This window comes from Phyllostomus hastatus, unplaced genomic scaffold (assembly GCF_019186645.2).
Source record: "Phyllostomus hastatus isolate PE091 unplaced genomic scaffold, TTU_PhHast_1.1 phas_contig_58, whole genome shotgun sequence".
NCBI classification, from domain to species: domain Eukaryota; kingdom Metazoa; phylum Chordata; class Mammalia; order Chiroptera; family Phyllostomidae; genus Phyllostomus; species Phyllostomus hastatus.
Window position 1 is genome coordinate 14,749,250 of NW_025333916.1, and position 19,299 is coordinate 14,768,548.

Sequence of the window (19,299 nt, forward strand, 5' to 3'; positions counted from 1 at the left end):
ATTGAACTATATACCATGTCTTCAGGCATTCATTATTTCCAGTGTACAAACTATATTTTCCACACTGAATCATTCAAGTTGCTATGCAAAAAGTGACCTTCCTTGATCCTCGAACAAATAACAGTGTTTCTTTTTTTGCTGAAAGATATGGACTATTGGGATGATCGATGTTTTTTCCACTTGTTCAAACCTTGAGCAACAGTTACTTTTGAGTAGTGTTTCGAACACTTCTGAACTGAGTATCATGTTATACTACCTTCTAGGCCTTACCGTTCACAGTCAACGACACCGTGTCCCGGGTGTCTTCAATCCCGTACATGACATCACAGCGGTAGAGGCCCGCGTCACTTGCAAGCAGTTTGACCATGGTGAGTGAGGCGTCGCCCACATCCTCAGGGTGTGTAGGCACCGACACTCTCCCTTTGTAGCCCAGGCCAATCTTGATAATCCCATTTTGAGCCACGAGAACAGTAGTCTCCTTTAAATCTTTTCCACTCTTGTCCAATTCAATCTTAGACCATTTGATTCGGAGAAATTCGCTGGTGGTGTTGTAACTGGGTGGTAAGGTAGGCATGGTTGAAAAATGACAAGGAAGGTTGACTTTCCCAGAGAGGGACCCCTTAACAGGTGGGCTTTTTTCCACTTTGACTAGAAGAAAGAGAAAATATCAAATTAATAGTCCTAAAAAAACAGTCTATTAATTATGTAAATAGATAAGAAACCCTTACAGAAATTTGTTTATCTTCAATATATGAAATAATGAGAGTGATTTTATGTATACAATTTCAATAATGTTTTATAACAAAGGGGTAGATTAATAATATTCCTTTTATACTAAAATATGCATTAATATTAAAGTATTTGTAACTTGGTGTTTAACATGAACAAATAAGTGATAACATAAGGCAAGCAAAAAAGAGCCAAAGGAGACTAGAATCAGGAATGCAGGTTCAAGATACTGGATCAATGGAAGAAAGAGCAGTTGAAAGGTGAATTTATGTCACAGGTCAGAAGATGAAAAACGTTTGTTAAGATAACTGCCACATTACCTTAGAGGAAATGAAAATAAAATTTAAAGAGGAAGTGAAAATAAAAAAAGATGCACTTCAGTAGAGTGGAACAGGGGAAGTCTAACACTTGAAAGGACCCTCTTTGGTTCAGTGTTTGAACCAAAGGCTTTCATTATAATGACAGATCCAGCTGCAATCACTTTGCAGTGAAACCTTACCTCTAGATTATATCCTGGGGGAGAGCTGGCATCTGTTCACCTAACTCCCCTAAAGTATTAATCTGCACAATGTCTTTCTGTGTAAGCCCTTAAACTTTTAATGGAAAAGAATGTATTGGCTACAATGTAACACTATTACATGCAAGAGAAATGTTCTTTTACTCTTATAGGAATCCACACCTCCCCCGACCCCATCTTCCAGTGTCTACTAATTGGCCTGAGGATTGTTGGTAATAACAATAGAAATGATTGTTAATACAAAAGTAGTTTCCACTTAATGAAATATGATGAACAAGTTAATCGGTGGAGTGAAATAATAATTTGTAATTAACAACATGACATATATCTAACATCAGTGTGTTAGTGGTCAAAGGTGGTGTTAACACACATATCAATATGGATTACATCAGAAATTATATAGTTGTCAATATAGCTCTGTGGATTCAGCATGAGGTAAGTTATTTTGAAAATTGTAGGAAGATATGGAGATATTATGCTCTTTAAGAAAAAAAATACTATTGCTAGAGGTTGAAATTTAACTTCAGAAAGACTGGTTTATAAGATGTTTCATGTGATACAAATAATCTAAAATTATTAATACAGTAACTGTATATGTAATAGAAACCAGTAATCATTCCAAGTTTATAATGATCATTGCCATCATAAATTCTTTAGCACTTTACTAATCTAACAGGGTTTAAGGCACTCAAGAGTAAATAAAATTAAAAGGAAATGTGCTATTAGCTGCACTAAGTTAATCTTTAAAATGTTACAAAGACTATTAGTATTTTGGACTATAATAGCAAGGCAATAATTCTATTTTTAATGGCCTCCTTGGCTTATAAAATAAATTCTCTTACTTAAAGCCCATCCTCAGAGTGAAACTGGTCCAATACCTTACTAAGGATGCTCCACCAAAGAAGTGACTGTTAAGATCCCAGCTTGCTGGAGACAGGCCTAGACCCAAACATGTCTCCTTACACCTCATCAAGGCATCTTTCAGCTTTGGTATTTATTGGGTTCTTCCTCTGTCCCTAAATTAGTTTTAGTTCCTTTCCAGTCCACAGCTATCCTATCTCTAATGGCTATCTGAACTGAAAACTGTTAGAAATTTCATAATCTTTTAAATAATTCTGTAAAGTCCACAGGGGACTCCCAGACAGTAACCACTACCTGTTTTAGAGGCCTTTAACTTGGAACCCTCCAGGGAGATAGGACTGCTCATTTTTTTTTGGCCAGGAATACGGGTCCTGAGAAGGAAAGGGGTGAGGGTCCTGTGACCTAAAAATCTTTTAATTTACATTTATTACATTTCTAAAAAATCTCATCTACCTTCATGAAGAATTATTTAGATGATTGACTTCAGCAGAAGTAAAGTCTTGCATTTTTAATGGAGAATAAACTTTATCATCAACCTCAATAGTGGTATAAATTATAAGATTCTTTACTACCTCCTTAAAAATAATTTTAAGACAAGTGACTTAGAATTCTTTGATATTTATTATTAAATTATAGTTCTCTTCACAGTTTTAGATGTGTAGAGGCAGATATGGGGTTCAAGCCAATCTATCCAATCGAGAGGTCTTGGAAACTTAGAGTATTGCTCAATAGCTCTACTGTATTGAAAAGATATACTGGAACAAAATAATGTCAAAAAGACAAATTTCCCAAGAAAATTAAAACCTTTGGTTGGGCATAAATGTATATTCCATGTAGAATCCAAGACTAACAAAAAGCTGTGTGGTCAGCTTTTTTGTGTATGAAATCTTGGGTCCTAACGCACTGGATCACAAGAGCTAAGTTCACTAAATCTAAATATTTTAAGAAAGAAATTTAGCAGTTCAGAGGATAATGTTTATGGATTATCCTTGTTTAAAAAAGAAAGCTGCTACCTGCACAAACTTGTCTGAAATTCCGACAATGCAAGGAATAAAAATGCTAACAAAAAGTTTGCTATTCCTACCAGAAGGTTTGTGATCTAAATGAGTACTATAAGGCAGAAATGGCTAAATACACCTAATATATGTATTGAATGAATAATCAATGACTTTTCACTCTCTGTCCATACATTCTTCAGAAGAATGATGTAAATTCCATCTACATTATTTGACCAAACACGCTTATACGCACAGAGACTTTGGCCAAAACATGTCAGATCGAGAGTATAGGAATTTATCACTTTCTCAGGTGATAAATATTATTTTCTCATTCATTTATTTATGCATGACTGTGCATGACTCTAGTTATTAATATTAGAGGACTATCTAAATAACTAGGTCAATGCTAGAAAATCAAAATAATGTGTATTGTTAAAGCAAAGAGCTCTTCATGAATTAAAATTAAGCCAATAACCAGTACACAGGGTGTTCCTTAATGTGAGTTATTGACCTTTGAAGACCTAAGAATAAACAGAAAAAACCTTAAGATGTAAGCACTTGTGTTGACTCACAACAAGGTACTGTGGTGTACTTCACCATGAACTTGGCAAGTCTGTTTTATGTGGGTCTTACATGTTCAACTTTGTCCTCTCATGTAAAAATAAATAAATTCTTCTGAAATTAGCCCCAGTTAATCACATCTCTTAATCATGATCATAGATTTACAAAGAACTCAGTTCTTGGAGTGAAAAGAGCATGGCCTGGATTGGGGAGGAGGTGGTAAGGTCTCTTTGAGAAAGTAAGACTTAAATTGGGATAGAGAAACCCAGGTGGCTAGTAGAGTTTAGGGTCCACTGATTTGTTAACAGTTCAGGAGCTGCCTTTTTCCCATTTTCAGCAAGCAAAGGTGAAGGAGCCCAACTGCCTGGGTTCGACTCCAGGCTCCAACACTAAATTGATGTATGATCTTCTACATTAACTATGCCTGCAAACCTTTTGGTACTGCAGTTTCCTCGTCTAACAAATGAAGAGAATAAAAGGATGTATCATTAGAGAGTTAAGATTAAATAAACTAACTATGCAAAATACTTTCAACACATTAGGCCTAACACATTAAAATTACTCAATATTTTTAGTTATTATTATTGTCTTACTATGTTAAAATATTGTCAAGGAGCTATACCACAGTTTGTTTGTTTGTTTTAATTTGGGGGGTGAGTTCTTTTCCTTTTTTTAAGTAGAAAGTCTAAACTTTCTTTTGAATGAGGATGGTTGCTCTGTCCTTCCAGGTTCTACTGCTACTTCCTCTATAATTCCCCTTCCATTACTACCTACCCAAACCAACTCCCTTCTCTATATCTCTTTTCTATGCCCTCCCTCTTCACTAGATGCTGTTTCCCTTTCCTTTCTGTAATGTTCACCTTTATGCCTGAAAATGTGAAAAATGCAGCTCCTGAACTGTTAACAGATCAGTGGACCCTAAACTCTAATAGCCATCTGGGTTGTTTCTATCCCAATTTAAGTCTTACCTTCTCAAAGAGGCCTTACCACCTCCCCTCAACCCAGATCATTCTCTATGATGTCACACTGCTTTATTTTTATCAATCTGAAAGTACCTGACTTGTTTATTTACATGTTTATCATCTGTCTCATGTAACTAGGAGATTAAGCTTAATGAAATCCAGGATAACGGTATATCCCTGTACACCCATAATTAAACCTGGAACATAGAAGGTGTTCAAACAACTGTCAGTTGGTAGTTACATGAATGGATAGGTAAGGGGTGGATGGATGAATAAATAGATGGATAGATGAAATGATACTTAAATGTTGAGTACTGAAGAATGAGTTGAAGTAGAAGTGTAGAGAATAAGAGACTGGACTGCAATGCAGAAAAATTACATATGAAGAATGAAGTAATATGAAAGTCTGTGCATGGAATGGCAAAATACTTCAGAGATTCTGAAGGATAGAGAGCGTGTGAGAAAGAGGTGGATGCTGTGTCTGGAGAGGCACCCAAACAGGAGTAGCTCACTGCAGCTCAAGGCAGTATCGTTCATGAATCATAGTCTACGAATTGGGAATTGTGAAATATTCATTTGGTAGACATATAATTTAAAGCTAAGAAAAACAGTTTATGTGAATGCATCTAGTTACTTTGAAAAGGAGAGAGAAAAGAAAGGAAAGTAGGTGCAAATACTTGGCTGTCAGTCTTCTCTTTATCTTCTTGACTTTTCTCAAAATCTAGTCTCCTGAGGGTGTGATAGTCTTTTTTTATAGGAAAGTCTTTGAGTAGTATTGAAGAAGATGGGAAATTTGCCCAATGACACATGCAGTTGGCCCTCCATATCCACAGGTTCTGCATCCACAGATTCAACCAACTGAAGATTGAAAATAATTTTTTAATGTTATGTTGCTGGTGAGTAATATGTAGTTAAGCCCAGATGGTTGCCTCCATACTTGAACACATTCTCTAAATAATACAGTATAACAACTGTTTATATAGCATTCCTATTATATTAGGCATTATGAATAATCTAGACATTATTGGTTTAAAGTATATGGGAGGATGTGCGTAGGTTACATGCAAATACTATGCCATTACATATAAGGAAAGTGAGCATCCTCAGATTTTTGTATCTGTGGGGAGGTCCTGGCACCAATTGCCCATGGGCACCAGGGGATGACTGTATGAGCCTTTTGCACAGTCTGGAAGTAATCTGGGAAGTTACCATAAGCCCACCTGCTTCTTTAAGCATCCTGTTCATTATTCTGTTTTGATTGATTTATTTAAAACCACTCTTTTCAGCCTAATAATATTTTAACTAAAAGTTTTCAGCACTGAATAGATAAAAAAATTAATCTTTTATTCTAGTTATTCCATATTGCTATTCCATGCTCCAGCACTTAAATTTTTATTTCCCTTAGCACCAAACAAATTGTTACCACACTCACCTTCATGTAGTGCATGGGTTGCTATTAAAGTAGAGCACATCAATAAGATGCTCTTTATATTAATCAACATCTTGTCCTAGAAATGAAGAAAAATTCAAAGTAAATCATAAGCTTTCAGGTTTATGGAAGGCTATAAGTCACATGCTATTTGTACGTTGTATGTGAAAAGAATACCAGGAGCAGCTCCTCTTTGATAGTCAAAACAGGAAAGGAAATTGCAATAGAAGTTGTCTCAACACTATTAGTTTGACTCTCACACAGGGCAGTGGTTACCAAAATAATCACAGGACCCAATTTGGGGACATAACAATATGAACGCGTGGGACAACCACAACTGGGTAGGCTATAGGAAGAACAATAAAGACCACAGCCCTTATTACTGGTGGCTAAAAGCTGGCACAAAGAGAGGAGGGTGACCACAAAGTCTATTTAGAAACAGGAAACTGGTCATAGAAGGAGCAAGAGAAGATAGGAAAGCAATAGGGAGAGATGTTGAAAGAAGAAGATTTGCATCAAATTTGAGATGGGAAGGAACCTGCTGGTGGTTCATACACATGGTATCAAAAGAGAGAGCAAAGACTTCAGCAGGCTTTTTAAAAGCACAGACTCCATTTAGTTTCTAGGAGGCTGAACAAACAAATACATACATTATGAAGAACTGTTAATTACAAAAAATTACCAGTGCTGGCCTTGAGTTTTAAAACCATCTCAACAGTTCTAAAGTCTGAAGGGTAAAGCATGAAAGAAAACACTCGGATCTGAGTCAAGAAACCCACCTGGCCCTGGCTTTGCCATTAATTTATTGTGTGCATGACTTTGGGAAAAACATTTTAACAAACTGAGACTCAGAATGGTCCCCTCCAGCTCAAATTTCTATGAAGCTGTAATTATGAGGATGGTAAGTACCAGTGTTGGGGACCATCTAGAAATCAAAGAGCCAGTCTCTGAGGAATTGCAGATTATTTGATCTCCACAGTTCTATGAGTATTAACTGAACCCAAATAAGAAAACTTTCTATCAATATACTTATAAACCATAATTTATCACCCTTAAAAACTGTTCTCAACTTTCTTTTTTTTCTGGAAATATTTCTAAGTATAATGTTAAAAGTCTGGGCTCTACTGTTAGATGGTCCTGAGAAGGGAACTTCTCAGCCACATTTAGAACTCTTCTATAATGGGCACTGTTTGCTATTCAATTCAAGAATGGCTATGAATAGCCATTCTTCTTTCTCCTTTCCTACAAAACTCTGATTCCATCATAGTATCTACCCTCCTTCATGCAGCCATATACTTTAAAGGAGCCAGGGTCAAAACCCAGCCCAAAGAGTGATTCTGATTGTCCTAAGGAAATCCCATTCTTGTCACCAGTGATCAGTTTTTAAATAAATACATAATGCAATTTTGGCCAATGAGAGGTGAGGAGATCTTTGCAGGGGTTCTAAAAGGTGCTCCTGGGAAAGGTGTATTCATCTTAGGGAGAGAGAGAGAGAGAGAGAGAGAGAGAGAGAAGAGATGGTAGCTTTTCCTCACTGCACATTGTGATGACAGATTTTCTTCTCTCACTGTTGTAGCCCTGTTGCATCTCTGAGTATATACGATAGCCCCCGGGGATGGAGCTGAGGAAGAACTGGAAGGACCAGAGCTTAAACCTAGAGTGAGCCTAAAGTGAACCTTTGCATTTTCTTTTACATGAAATAATAAATTCCTTTATTATTTAAAACCAGTAAAATAAGGGCTTTTTATTACCTATAGCTGAATGCATCCTGACACATATATGTGCTGACATCCTAAATAGCTTCCTAACACTTTCCTTAGAAAACATATTAATTCTATATTATTTAGGAAACCTAGATTGACAACAACCAAATGCTACAAGAACCAAAGTCAAATTTAAACTCAATTTCAATTTCATAATTTATGCCAGGTATTCATTTTTTCTGTATACTCATCTTGATTTGAATGCTTTATTTTTATATATCTTGAAATGTGTTAGAACTGATCTAAAACAAAATTATAAAATTCCAGATTTTTCCTAAAGAGCATTTTTTAACCTAATACATTGTATGTGTATTTTTCATCTATAGGCCATTGGACAACTCACAATGAAAATCATATAGTTGATAAACCTTGACAATTAAGTTTATTATTTAACATACAATTACTAGAATATGCTAATAAATGTTGTTAAGCACCAACAGGGAGATTAGATTTCTACATTTCTGGATTTCTTACATGATACCACAGCACACAGAAAGTATACACCTATTTCTCAATGTCATTGCAACATTTCAGGGAAAAATAAAGATATCAATTTCACATACTCTATAGTTAAAAGTTTCCAAAAAATGTAATGTTAGATTATATCATAAAACAGTATTAAAGAAAATGTATTCTATGAATATTAACTGAATCCAAATAAGAAAACTTTCTATCAATGTACTTATAAACCATAATTTCTTATCACCCTTTAAAAAACTGTTCTCAACTTTCTTTTTTTTCTGGAAATATTTCTAAGTATAATGTTAAAAGTCTGGGCTCTACTGTTAGATGGTCCTGAATTCAAGTTCTGAATCCTCTACAGATACTCCGTGATTTGGGGTAAGTTATTAATCCTCTCATTTTCAGTAGCTAATTAGATATGAAAAGCAGTACATAATTATTGGAATAATTGTAAGAACTAATAAAATAATTAATATGACATATAACTCATTGATAAAGTATGCCAAATATTCAATATTTATTATTAAAATTACTAATTCAGCCCTGGCTGGTGTGGCTCAGTGGATTGAGTGCCAACCTGCAAACCAAAGGGTGTCTGATTTGATTCCCAGTCTAGGGCTGGGTTACAGGCCAAGACCCCAATGTGAGGCATGCAAGAGGCAACCACACATTGATGTTTTTCTTTATCTCTTTCTCCTTCCCTTCACTTCTTTAGAAATAAATAAATAAAATAAAAAATTAAATTAAATTAAATTAAATTAAAAAATTACTAACTCAGTCTGTCTACAGGTGTTCTCTTCCCGGTTTCATATTGCTAATAGTAAAAAGAAAAGTACTTGAATCTCTTGGATTTGAAAATATTAACCTGGGTTACCCGTATAGAAGCAAAGTGCTACTTCATGCTTACAACAAATTGTCTTATGTGCTTGAATCAGTACTTGTAAACATGTTTGATGTCCTCTGTAGAACTAGCTCTGGGAGTCACAGCTTGTATCATATTCAGCTTCCTAACTCCCACAATATTGCTGTAGTGCCAGGTTTAGAATAGGCTTTTGAAGAACATTCGTACACCAACCAAATGCATGACTATGCCTCCATTTCCTATTCAGAAACACACTTTGAAGCAAATCACCAGTGGTCTCTTATGAAGATGGGCAAGCAGGTTAATTAACACCTGAAACACATAGTTGAATATTTACCATGATGCAATAATAACTGATGTCTGTCAATATCTCGAGTGTTGTATCTCATAACAAACCTGGAGGAGAGGTGTGATCCTGACCCAGGAATGTGTCTTCTGCACCCTAATCTCCTCCATGTCAGACACTCAAAGACTAAACTCTGTGTACCACACTTTATCCTTATAAAAGTGTCTTCTTTATTTGATGGAATAGGAAAAGGGATCTTTCATCTATGTAAGTATAACAAATATCCTCATCACTTAAAATCATCCCAAGACAAGGTTAAGTAATGACACCAGTGCATTGAAAATACAAGGGAGAGATAGATCATGTTTTAAATACATTTGTAAAGTTATGTCTGAGTAAGTGGCCAACATTTAAAAATTGGAGTTTTCACACCAAGTCTCAGATCTGTGACGTCTTTTGAAAAATCAGATCTAGCAACTCTAGGTTCATATTCTACCTGGGCAATTATTAGCACTAAACAAGCAGCAGCCTCTCACCTTGGCTCTGTGTGCCCATTGGGCTTCTCATTCATTTCTACTCCATGCCTGTTCCCTGTAGGCACAGAATTTATATCCCTTAATCTAAAGGATGGTCATTTATCTTTTTAGCAAATACCACCATGCATGTGCATTCATTCATTTCTTTAATTTTCTTAAGGCTATGTCCATGTTCATGGTTGTTAAGTCACCTTATGTTCCTTCTGTGTTTGATCTTACTAATAAATGAGGAACTCTAATAAATGGGGAACTTTATTTTTTTATTGTTACTCTATTATAGTGGTCCCAATTTTCCCCCTTTGCCCTCCTCTGCCCAGCACACCCTCCTTGTCCCACAGTCAATCCCTACACCATTGTCCATGTCCCTGTATCATTCATACATGTTCTTTGACTAATCCCTTCCCCTTTCTACCATTTTCCCCCTCACCCCTCCCCTCTGGCCACTGTCAGTCTGTCCCATGTTTCCATGTCTCTGGTTCTATTTAGCTTATTAGTTTATTTTGTTCATTAGATACATCTTATAAGTGAGATCATATGGTATGTGTCTTTCTACTAAATGAGAAACTTTCTAAAGTCTCGCTTTTGTTTGTTTGTTTTCAGCACCACTCAGACCCCTATTTCTATTCTTCTGCTCTTCCTGTCAGTCTTGAAGGCATAATCTATTAGTGATAACAAGTCTGTCTGCATAGAAAAACCTGGGAGATAGGAGAGCTGTGCCTATATTTAGTTTTCTACTACTCCAGTAAAGTCAGTGAGGAGAGGAGAGAGTCTTTGAACAATCAAGACACAGCTGACTGCAGCTGTCTAATTGCCTGGGAGACACAAGAGACAAGGTCAACCAGACTCCTACCCATGAGAAATGACTGCACAGAGGATAAATGTCACACCAGGAATGGGCTGCTCAGAGAAAGAGAGAGCCCAAGTTCTAGCAAACAGACATTTAATATTCTCCCTTCATTTGGGGGAAGCCCCACTGAGCAAAGGGTGACTTAGGGACACAGGCATAGTGGTTTTGTCTTCCAGCCTTCAAATTAGTTACCCCAGACAACCAACTGTCTAGCACACCTCAGCCACAAAGTGAAAGTAATGAACATTGTCTATCAGATTGCTCCTGGGTGCTTTTTCACAGGAGGAATGGTTGTAATACAGGGAGAAATATCTCATGGTTTAGACATGAAATTTCATGAATTTACTTCACAGAATAAATGGCACCATAAGAATTTATGTCTAAGCTGCAATTAGACTCCTGAACCTGGACTTGCTAAGCTTTTTCATGTCAATGCCCCTTAGCACTGCTGCTCTGTTCTCTGCCTGGAAAACATAGTGCACTCTCTATTCCATTTTCCCTGCTCACATTTCACCATAGCCCTTATCAGCATTTCATGAATATATTTGGTAATGGCCTTTCTGTCTCTACCATTGTATAAGCTCAAAAAAAACAGTCTTTGGTATTTTGTTTTTCATTACATCCACAATGCACCGGACATTCAGTAAATATTTGTTGAATTAATGAATATGTCCTTTTTTTACATAATTAGATGTGTATTACACACACTACTTAACACATTACTTTCTTCATTTAAAATATAATACACTTTGGAAAATGTTCCAAATCAGCAAATACAGTTTTTCTGTGTTATTTTTAGCTGCATAGTGTTCCATCAGATGAATGTAGCATTTTTTATTTCACCAGTTCCCTAATGAGCCTTAAAGTAAATGACATTTTCTTTAAATATCATTCCCTACATTTCATATTCAATACATCTTAACTTTTTTTATGATAAGAAATGAGGTAGAACTTGACTCTGTGAGTGAACTGATTGGTTGTCCCCAAACCATTTATTGAATAATCCTTCTTTTTCAATTAATTTTCATGTCCATTTCATTCTATTTCTGGATTCTGGATTCTCTTCAATGGAACTAGGCAATTCTTAGAATAATATACTCCTAACTCATTGTATATATTTAGTAGAAAATATATATTTATGTAATGCTGTCATTATTAATGTTATAGAATTGATTTGAATCCCACATACATAATATATTAACACCACTTATTTGCATAGTTTTCCATTTGCAGAAGCCTTTCCACAGGTATTCATCCTTTTGATTCTGACACTAAAGGTTAGAAACTGTGTCTTAATTTGATTTTCTCAGCTGGTAAGTTCAAGTCAAGCTTTCTGATTCCTAGTCAGGTGCTTATCCCACTATACCACACAGGTAATGTAAACTCAATAATTTAGCAATAAAAAGATTATAACATATATTATATATATATATATATGTTTATTATAAGTGATGTAATGTAACTTTTATGGACATAAGCACCTCTTAAAATTTTTAGATTAGAAAAACCAGGTAGGATTTGTGGGTGTGTATGTGTGTTTATATACACACAGAAATAAGGTAAACTTAAATGTAGATATTCATTTACACTCTTTCATAGATTATTGATCTATCCAGAGGAATTTCAGGAAACATGACTGACAAACACATTAAACAAAGGTACTTTGCACTAACCACTGAAATACAAGTACTCCTTGCATATTCAGTGATAAGAACTTAGAAAAGTCAAAAAACCCTGGGGAATATACATAGATATAGAATATATACTTATATGTGTGTGTATATACTTAGATCTAGATCTAGATATAGATTAGATATAGATATGTCATTTACCACATCTAGGCTACCAGAGGAAACTGGCAAAAATTCATTCATTGAAGCGCATCTCAGCCAAGGCATTTCTCTCTAAATCCCCTTGTTCTGATTCCAAACCAGACAGAGTACTGGCCTTGTGTTTTCTTGTAAAGTATAGACCTATACAACAAAGCATGTTTTCTCAGACCAGAGCTAGTAACCTCCAACAATGAGGGTTTGTGAGTCCTAACTGGGTTCTCTAGGTGGGTGGTGACATAATAGCTTACTACAGTCATTCATTCTTTTCCTCAAAAGAACCATGTATCTTGAAAAGTTCTGCTCCATCACAGGGCAAAATCCCATTTTAACTACAGTGTCTACTGATGTTTGCGTATGAATAAAGTCGACAAATATCTTTAAAGCCCACTAGGAAAGGAGAGCTTAGTTTCACCACTCTTGGGAACAATCTTGGTTGATCTTTGTGTTCCCAAAGGCTTCCATGCTCAATGAGTGACCAATCATTAACCATGAAGTCCTTAAGCATAATAATGTGAGGAAAGAGAAAACAATGAGTATGTCCGTAATATAAATTTTATTCAGCTTTCAATTAGCTTTTTAGATCCTTTCCAAACAGAATTTACAAGGCCATGACTATAGAGATCTCATAATATTAGAAGCATTCCCTTCCAGTTTGTAAGAGCAGAGAAAAAGAAGAAAGAAGAAACCTATATTTGTAAACTTATGTAAATCTAGGAGGATTTTTTTCTTTCAAACTTCATTTTTAATAGCCAGAAATACAATTTAGGAATACCTTTTAATTTCATTTTTTTAACTAAGAAAAACAAAAAAGTAACTTTGAATTCTTACATAAATTCTTAGTGATTGTCTTGAATCTCATCCCTCTTTCCACCACCCACAAGAAGATTAGGGACTGTGGACTTCCTGCTGGAGGAAGTAATTGGTCAATCACTTTGGAATCCATTGGAACCCTTTGCAGCATTAGACAAGACAGGCATATACAGCCATAAAATATTCCTTTCTTAACTTAGAGCTCAGAACTAGATGTCAGTCCCTAAGACCCTCTGCTTGATATGCTGGCATTCCAAGTTATATATTGCCCAAACTAGGAAGAGATTTTTGTAATCTATTTATTCTTAGAGAGAAGGGAAAGGAGGGAGAAAGAAAGAAGAGAAATTTCGATGTGAGAGAGAAACATCGGGACCAAACTGCAACCTAGGCCAGTACCCGTATCAGGATTGAAACCAGTGACCTTTAGCATCACAGAAGGATGCCCAACCAATTGAGTGCAGCCTTCAGGGCACTGAGATTTTATCTTAGACAAATAATTGTTGCTTTCACGGGTGACCTTCTGTTTTTATATTAAACTGACAACATGCTATTTTAGAACTTTACATGAATTTTTTTCACGATACATTTGACACAACTTCCAAGCAGCACTTCAAACAATTTACGTCACAGCTTTTAGGAGTCAAAAAGAGAGGGAAAGAAGATCAGTTAGTTACATGTCAGAATGTGAGATTGAAAAGATCGTTAAAACCCTGTATATCTAAGATAAAGAGAAGTAGGAGAAATTAAAATGCAGCTGTAGGTGGCAGTGTCACGTCCGCGCCACATTCCCTCGAGTCACTAGCTCAGTCATCTCATAAATAAGTGAGGAGTTCCCACTACGGGCCGGGCCCACACTGAGGCCAGTGATGCACAGGGACCTCTGCTACGCCCGCAGCCTCATGCGTATTTGCGATCACAGATAGAATTCTATCAGTCCTGTCAAAAATGGCAATTGTTTGCCATTCCAGACGAACTCTTTATAATAGCCTTGAACGTGATTATCCTGTAAAAACAATAACAACAAAAAAGATCTTTAAACCGACCTGAACATATTTAACACAGAATAAAATCATCACATATTTCCACCAAAAAAATAAAGTTTTCTTAGAGTAAGTCTTTGCTTCTTCCCTGTCGCAAGGCAAAAACTCTTACTGCTCCCAAGAGGCGAAAAGAAAAGAAAAGAGGCGAAAAGAAAAGAAAAGAAAAGAGGCGAAAAGAAAAGAAAAGAAAAAAGAAAAGAAAAGAAAAGAAAAGAAAAGAAAGGAAAAGAAAAGAAAAGGCATTTTTTTAATAAGTGTGCTTAGTGCGGTCTGGTAAAAGTCGGGTCGCTTACAACAGCAGACAACACCCTCAGCCCCTGGTGCCTGGTTGCCCGGCTCCCACCACGTAGCCGGCCCCGCCTTTCCCCCCACCCCCCCGGCCCCGGCCCCGCCCCGCCCCGCCCCGCCCCCGGCCCCGCCTGCGGTGGAGCATAGCCCCGCCTCCATTGGTCTCTGGGCGGGGACCCACCAGGCTCCCCGCCAGCGCGTCTTAGCGGACGGCTGGTTCCTCTGGACAGCTGTGTTGGAGCCCAAGAAGTCACACCCGTCTCCGGCCCGTAGCTGAAGCCCCGGCCCACGTGGCAGCGGATCGTGAACTCCGGGGCTGCAGAGTGCCGGGGGCAGTTTCCAGCCCCGCGGTGCTGAGCCGCTCAAAAAAGGCCCCAGGCCCCAGCCGCTGCAAGGGGCTAGTTCCTCCCCTAACCACCCTCCCACCGTGCTAGCCGCTTCAGTCGCGTTGGTTGTCGCTCTTGGGCTTAAAAAACTATTTTAAAAAGAGACTCGAAATTCAGCCCGACACCTCGAAACGAACCCTGCGGGTCAGCTTCCAGCAGTTCGCGTGCATCTGCCCCAACTCTGCTCCTTTCTTCTTCCTACTTCACCCCCTGTCCCTTTCCTTTCCCCTCCCTTCCCTTCTCTTTTTTCTCCTGGAGCCCTCCTTCCAAATTTACTGGTTCGAGTGTCCTGACGCTGAGGAGGTGTAAACTTTGGACTAGGGGCCCTTCTTTTGCAATGCCCTGGGGCGGTGCCCCAGCTTTGCGTTCCAGTGATCAAAGGCCCTAGTAAAATCTACAAAAGCAAGGCCTTTTGCATTCTCTTTCTTATGGTGACACCCAAAATTGAGCATCATCCTTCATTTCTCTGCCCACCCAAAACCTGGACGCGCCCTTGGTAAAGAGTGTTGATGCGCCAAGCTGCAGACTCGCCACTTATCCTAGCTGACTCGGGTGTAGGCACTTCTGAAACGTGTCAAAGACAAGGTCTCCTTCCTGGGTTCTTCAAACCCCTAGATTTATGTTCCAGATTCTGAGTAGAAAACTAACTACTACAGGGGCCCTCCATCCTTGTGAAAACTACTCGCTCCGGTGGAGGGGCTCGTTTTTCTCCACGTGTGCTGGATTTCTCCATCAGGGGGCGCCCATACCCGCCACAAAACCCCCTGTTCCTAGACGTTTGGGTTCTGCTAGTCCACTGCAGGCAACTGCAGGCTGATCCCAAGGAGCGCACCTCCTCCCTCGCTCCTCCCTGCTAGCCTGCGTCGGCGGACAGGGGAGGCTGGGTTTTCACACTAGCCATTCATTTGTCAGCCATGGGGGAGGGGACGCAGGAGCTAGAGAGGCCGAGCGGCAGAGGCTGGGAGAGGGGAAGGGAGGCAGAGAAGATGGAGACAGAGGGAGAGACAAAGATGATACAAGGAACACAGATAGCGAGACTGCCTTTCCGCCTGTGGGTGTGCGCACGGCGGGACACCTCTCCAGGCCCTGCACAGATTTCTCTTTCGTCCCGCAGCATCTTCCGGGGACATGCCAGACTTGTTGATGTGCAGCTGGATCCCAGAGCAAATAGTTTAGACTATGACATTATTTCTCTACCTCGATATCTGATGCCTAAACACTGACCGTGACCCGCCCAGTGATAGAGACCACGAGCCGGGACAGCCCTGAGGCTCCCTAGTCCACAAGCACCGGGGATGTCGCAGCCCGGCAGCACCCAAGACTCCGCAGGGCGGTGGGACGCTTAACAGAGGGCGTCCCGCGGGGCTCCCGGCACACGCTCTCCGTGGCCGTTTGACCGGCCAATAAAGTTGCTCAACTTGGGCCGAAAGCTGGGAGGGGCTGGGGAAATGGAAAGAAAAGGAAGGTTTCGGTCACCGGGGCGAGACGGCTGGTCCTAGAGGCTCCAGATTCGAGTCCCCGCACCACCTTTGTCTGCAGAGTGCTCGGAGCGTTGGCTTGCTCCTTGAGATGGGAGTGAAAGCTTCCACTTAGCTCCTCAGGGTAAGATAAAATTCTTGTACATCACTGCTAGTTTAGGGCGAGCTTTTCCCGCCCAGGTGCCGCTCAGACCTCCACGATACTCCAGTAACCCCACCCCCTCTCCTGCTCCTTCCCCGGACAGCCCCGGTGCACAAGGCGCAGGACAAAAGAACGCAGGGGCAACAGGGAGAGCCTTGACAGCCCCCCAATCGCCAAGGAGACGCAGCCCCGACACTCTGCACCTCCCCCGGCCGGACATACCCCCAGGCTGCCTACGGCTGAGGGGATCACGTCGGCGCAGGTCCCGGGCTGCTGGGACGTGGGGTCGCCCTGTCAGGAGCTGCCCCAAGCAGCTTTCCAGGAACGCAGAGAACTGACTGCACACCAGGGGCCGGGAACCAGGTGGCCAGCAGCGAAGCAGCTTCTGGGACTTGTATGTGGGCAAGTCTCGGAGTCCCCATTCAAACTTTTGCCTCAGCAGGTTAACAAAAATTTTCAGATCAATGTGCCAGGGGTCCCTCTCTCCTCTCCAGCTCAAGACCCCACGACTTTTCTAGGGGTTCTCCACAATTCTCTTTCCTCCCTTCCCCCAAATCCGTTAGTAGTTCTACGCCCACCCCACTTCGGGCTTCTTTTGTCTGGATCTTTTTCAGCACCACGGTCCTTCTGTATTCGTTTCTTCAAATGTCCTTCTGAAAGTTACCTGCATCTTTAAAGTGCTTATATTTTCTTAACTTAGCCCTACAGATAGTTCTTTTTGCCTTAATTAAAGCCTTCTATCAATTGCAATGTACTTCTTTTTTCTAAGTTCGCTTTTTTTCTATAAGTTTTTTTTTAAGGGGAAACAAAGAAACGTGATTACCTTGAAAGGCGGCTTAGTGCAGTTTGTGGGAAACAATTCACCGCAGAGCTGCGCGAATGGGTTCGTTGTTGCCTGGGCGGATCACATAGGAAGCGCGGTGGCCTGGGGATGGGTGCGGAGGGTGCGGGATGGTGCTGGAGGATGCGGGAGGTTGCGGGGCTGGTCCAGCGCCTGTCCACAGCACTTAATGTTCGCGGCTGCTTCGCCTGCCCGCCTGGAGTTCTTCCCCAGAAAGGCTTGGGGCAGCTTGCCTGCAAGTTCAAATGCGGGTTGTGACACCCATCATCATTATATCACTGTACCGTCAGCATCGAGGAGGAGACTCATCGAGGAGGAGGAGGAGGAAGAGGAAGAGGAGGAGGGTTCATTCACAGGCTCCTGAAGCGCTCCGCTGCTTCAGCCACTCCTAAGAGCCCAGGCTTGGAGAACAGGCAGAGAGGCGGAAAGGCAGCTCCCCGCGCTTGCGGTAGGGACCGCCTGCCTCCCTCCCCAGGCACTCCCACCTCTCGGCGTTTCTTCCTGACAAGTACCAATCGGCTTGGGGACAGCAGCACTCCCCATTCAGCTACTCCCTAAGTAACATCGCACTGCGTGCGAGGAACCACTGCCCTCCCACCCCTTCCCCACCCCCACCTCCCGCCCCCGTGCTGCCAGTTCTCGGTTAGGGGGGAACGAGCCCCCAGGCTCCTGTGGGACAGGCTAGTACTAGACAATTGAGTACCGTCAGTTCTTGCGAGCAAACGAAACTCGGTAAAATCAGCAAAGAACTTGGTTGCAGCGTGCTTATGCGGCCACAGAGCCTGCGTGTCCCATCTGAGGGAAGTGTGAGGCTCCAGGTTTCTGCCAATCTGAGACACAGAAAGGGAGATCCTTCTGAGATCTAGAGGGAAAGCATAAGAATTCCCCACTTCCTTCCCGGGACCTGCCCAATGGGGAGGCCAGCGTCCCTGTGCAATCTACAAAGACCTGGTAATAAAGGGCTGGACAGGAAATTCTCTTATTGGATCAAACAGATCCTCTTCCTCTGACACAAACCTACATTCAGTCTAGATTCTTTCCTGTTTTTTTTTTTTCCCGTCAGACTTTCAAAGTGTCCCTCGTGACAGAGTATTTAATAATTGTTCTGAGTGACAGAGACTCCTTGGATATATCAATCACCTTCCTTGTGAGCAAGAAGTGAAACCATAATCCTTCATATTTATGTGAAATCTGTTTTCAGCCAGGCCCACCCAAATAGGTGAACTACATCAACACACGGAAGAGTGCCCTGCATTGTGTTACAAAAGCTTTCAATAGGACCTTACAGAGCAAAGGGTCAGCCAGTTAACACAAAGCTGTTCTGCCCCCTTCCAAAGAGACTTTGTATTATCCTTCTCTTTGAAGTCAAGTGTGAGTTTATAAGATGGGAGCAAAATAAGTCCAAGGTGCATATCAGTTTAATGCTGGGGTTACTGGAATGGACAGGAAGAATTTCTTTCTATACAAATATGGAAACATCTTCATAATTCCTCTCTCTGGTCTCTACTCAGACTACTATATCAAACACAATACCTCAGAACAGTGATGTTTAAAGGAGAAAACCTTTTTTCACCCTGAATCTCTTTGAGTAGGTTGGCTGAAGCTCATATTTTAAAAGTTGTAGTAACATGGACTCGTGTGCATGCACATTTATAACATTTCCTTTGTG

At 40.3% G+C, this 19,299-nt stretch overlaps 1 protein-coding gene across 2 annotated transcripts in view; it reads right to left on the reverse strand.

Moving 5' to 3' along the window:
- The window catches only part of VCAN (versican), a 105,493-nt gene extending 87,486 nt beyond the window's left edge, over positions 1 to 18,007 (reverse strand). Inside the window, exons 1-3 of one of the 2 annotated variants that reach the window (XM_045848089.1) lie at positions 17,613 to 18,007; positions 6,061 to 6,136; positions 271 to 648 (exon numbers count right to left, since the gene is read on the reverse strand). In XM_045848089.1, coding sequence (XP_045704045.1) covers positions 271 to 648; positions 6,061 to 6,130 — 448 coding nt within the window. In that variant the 5' untranslated portion in view covers positions 6,131 to 6,136; positions 17,613 to 18,007. The remainder of the gene's footprint in view (positions 1 to 270; positions 649 to 6,060; positions 6,137 to 17,612) is intronic. The other variant, XM_045848091.1, reaches the window with a different exon arrangement.
- Between the last annotated feature and the right edge of the window lie 1,292 nt (positions 18,008 to 19,299).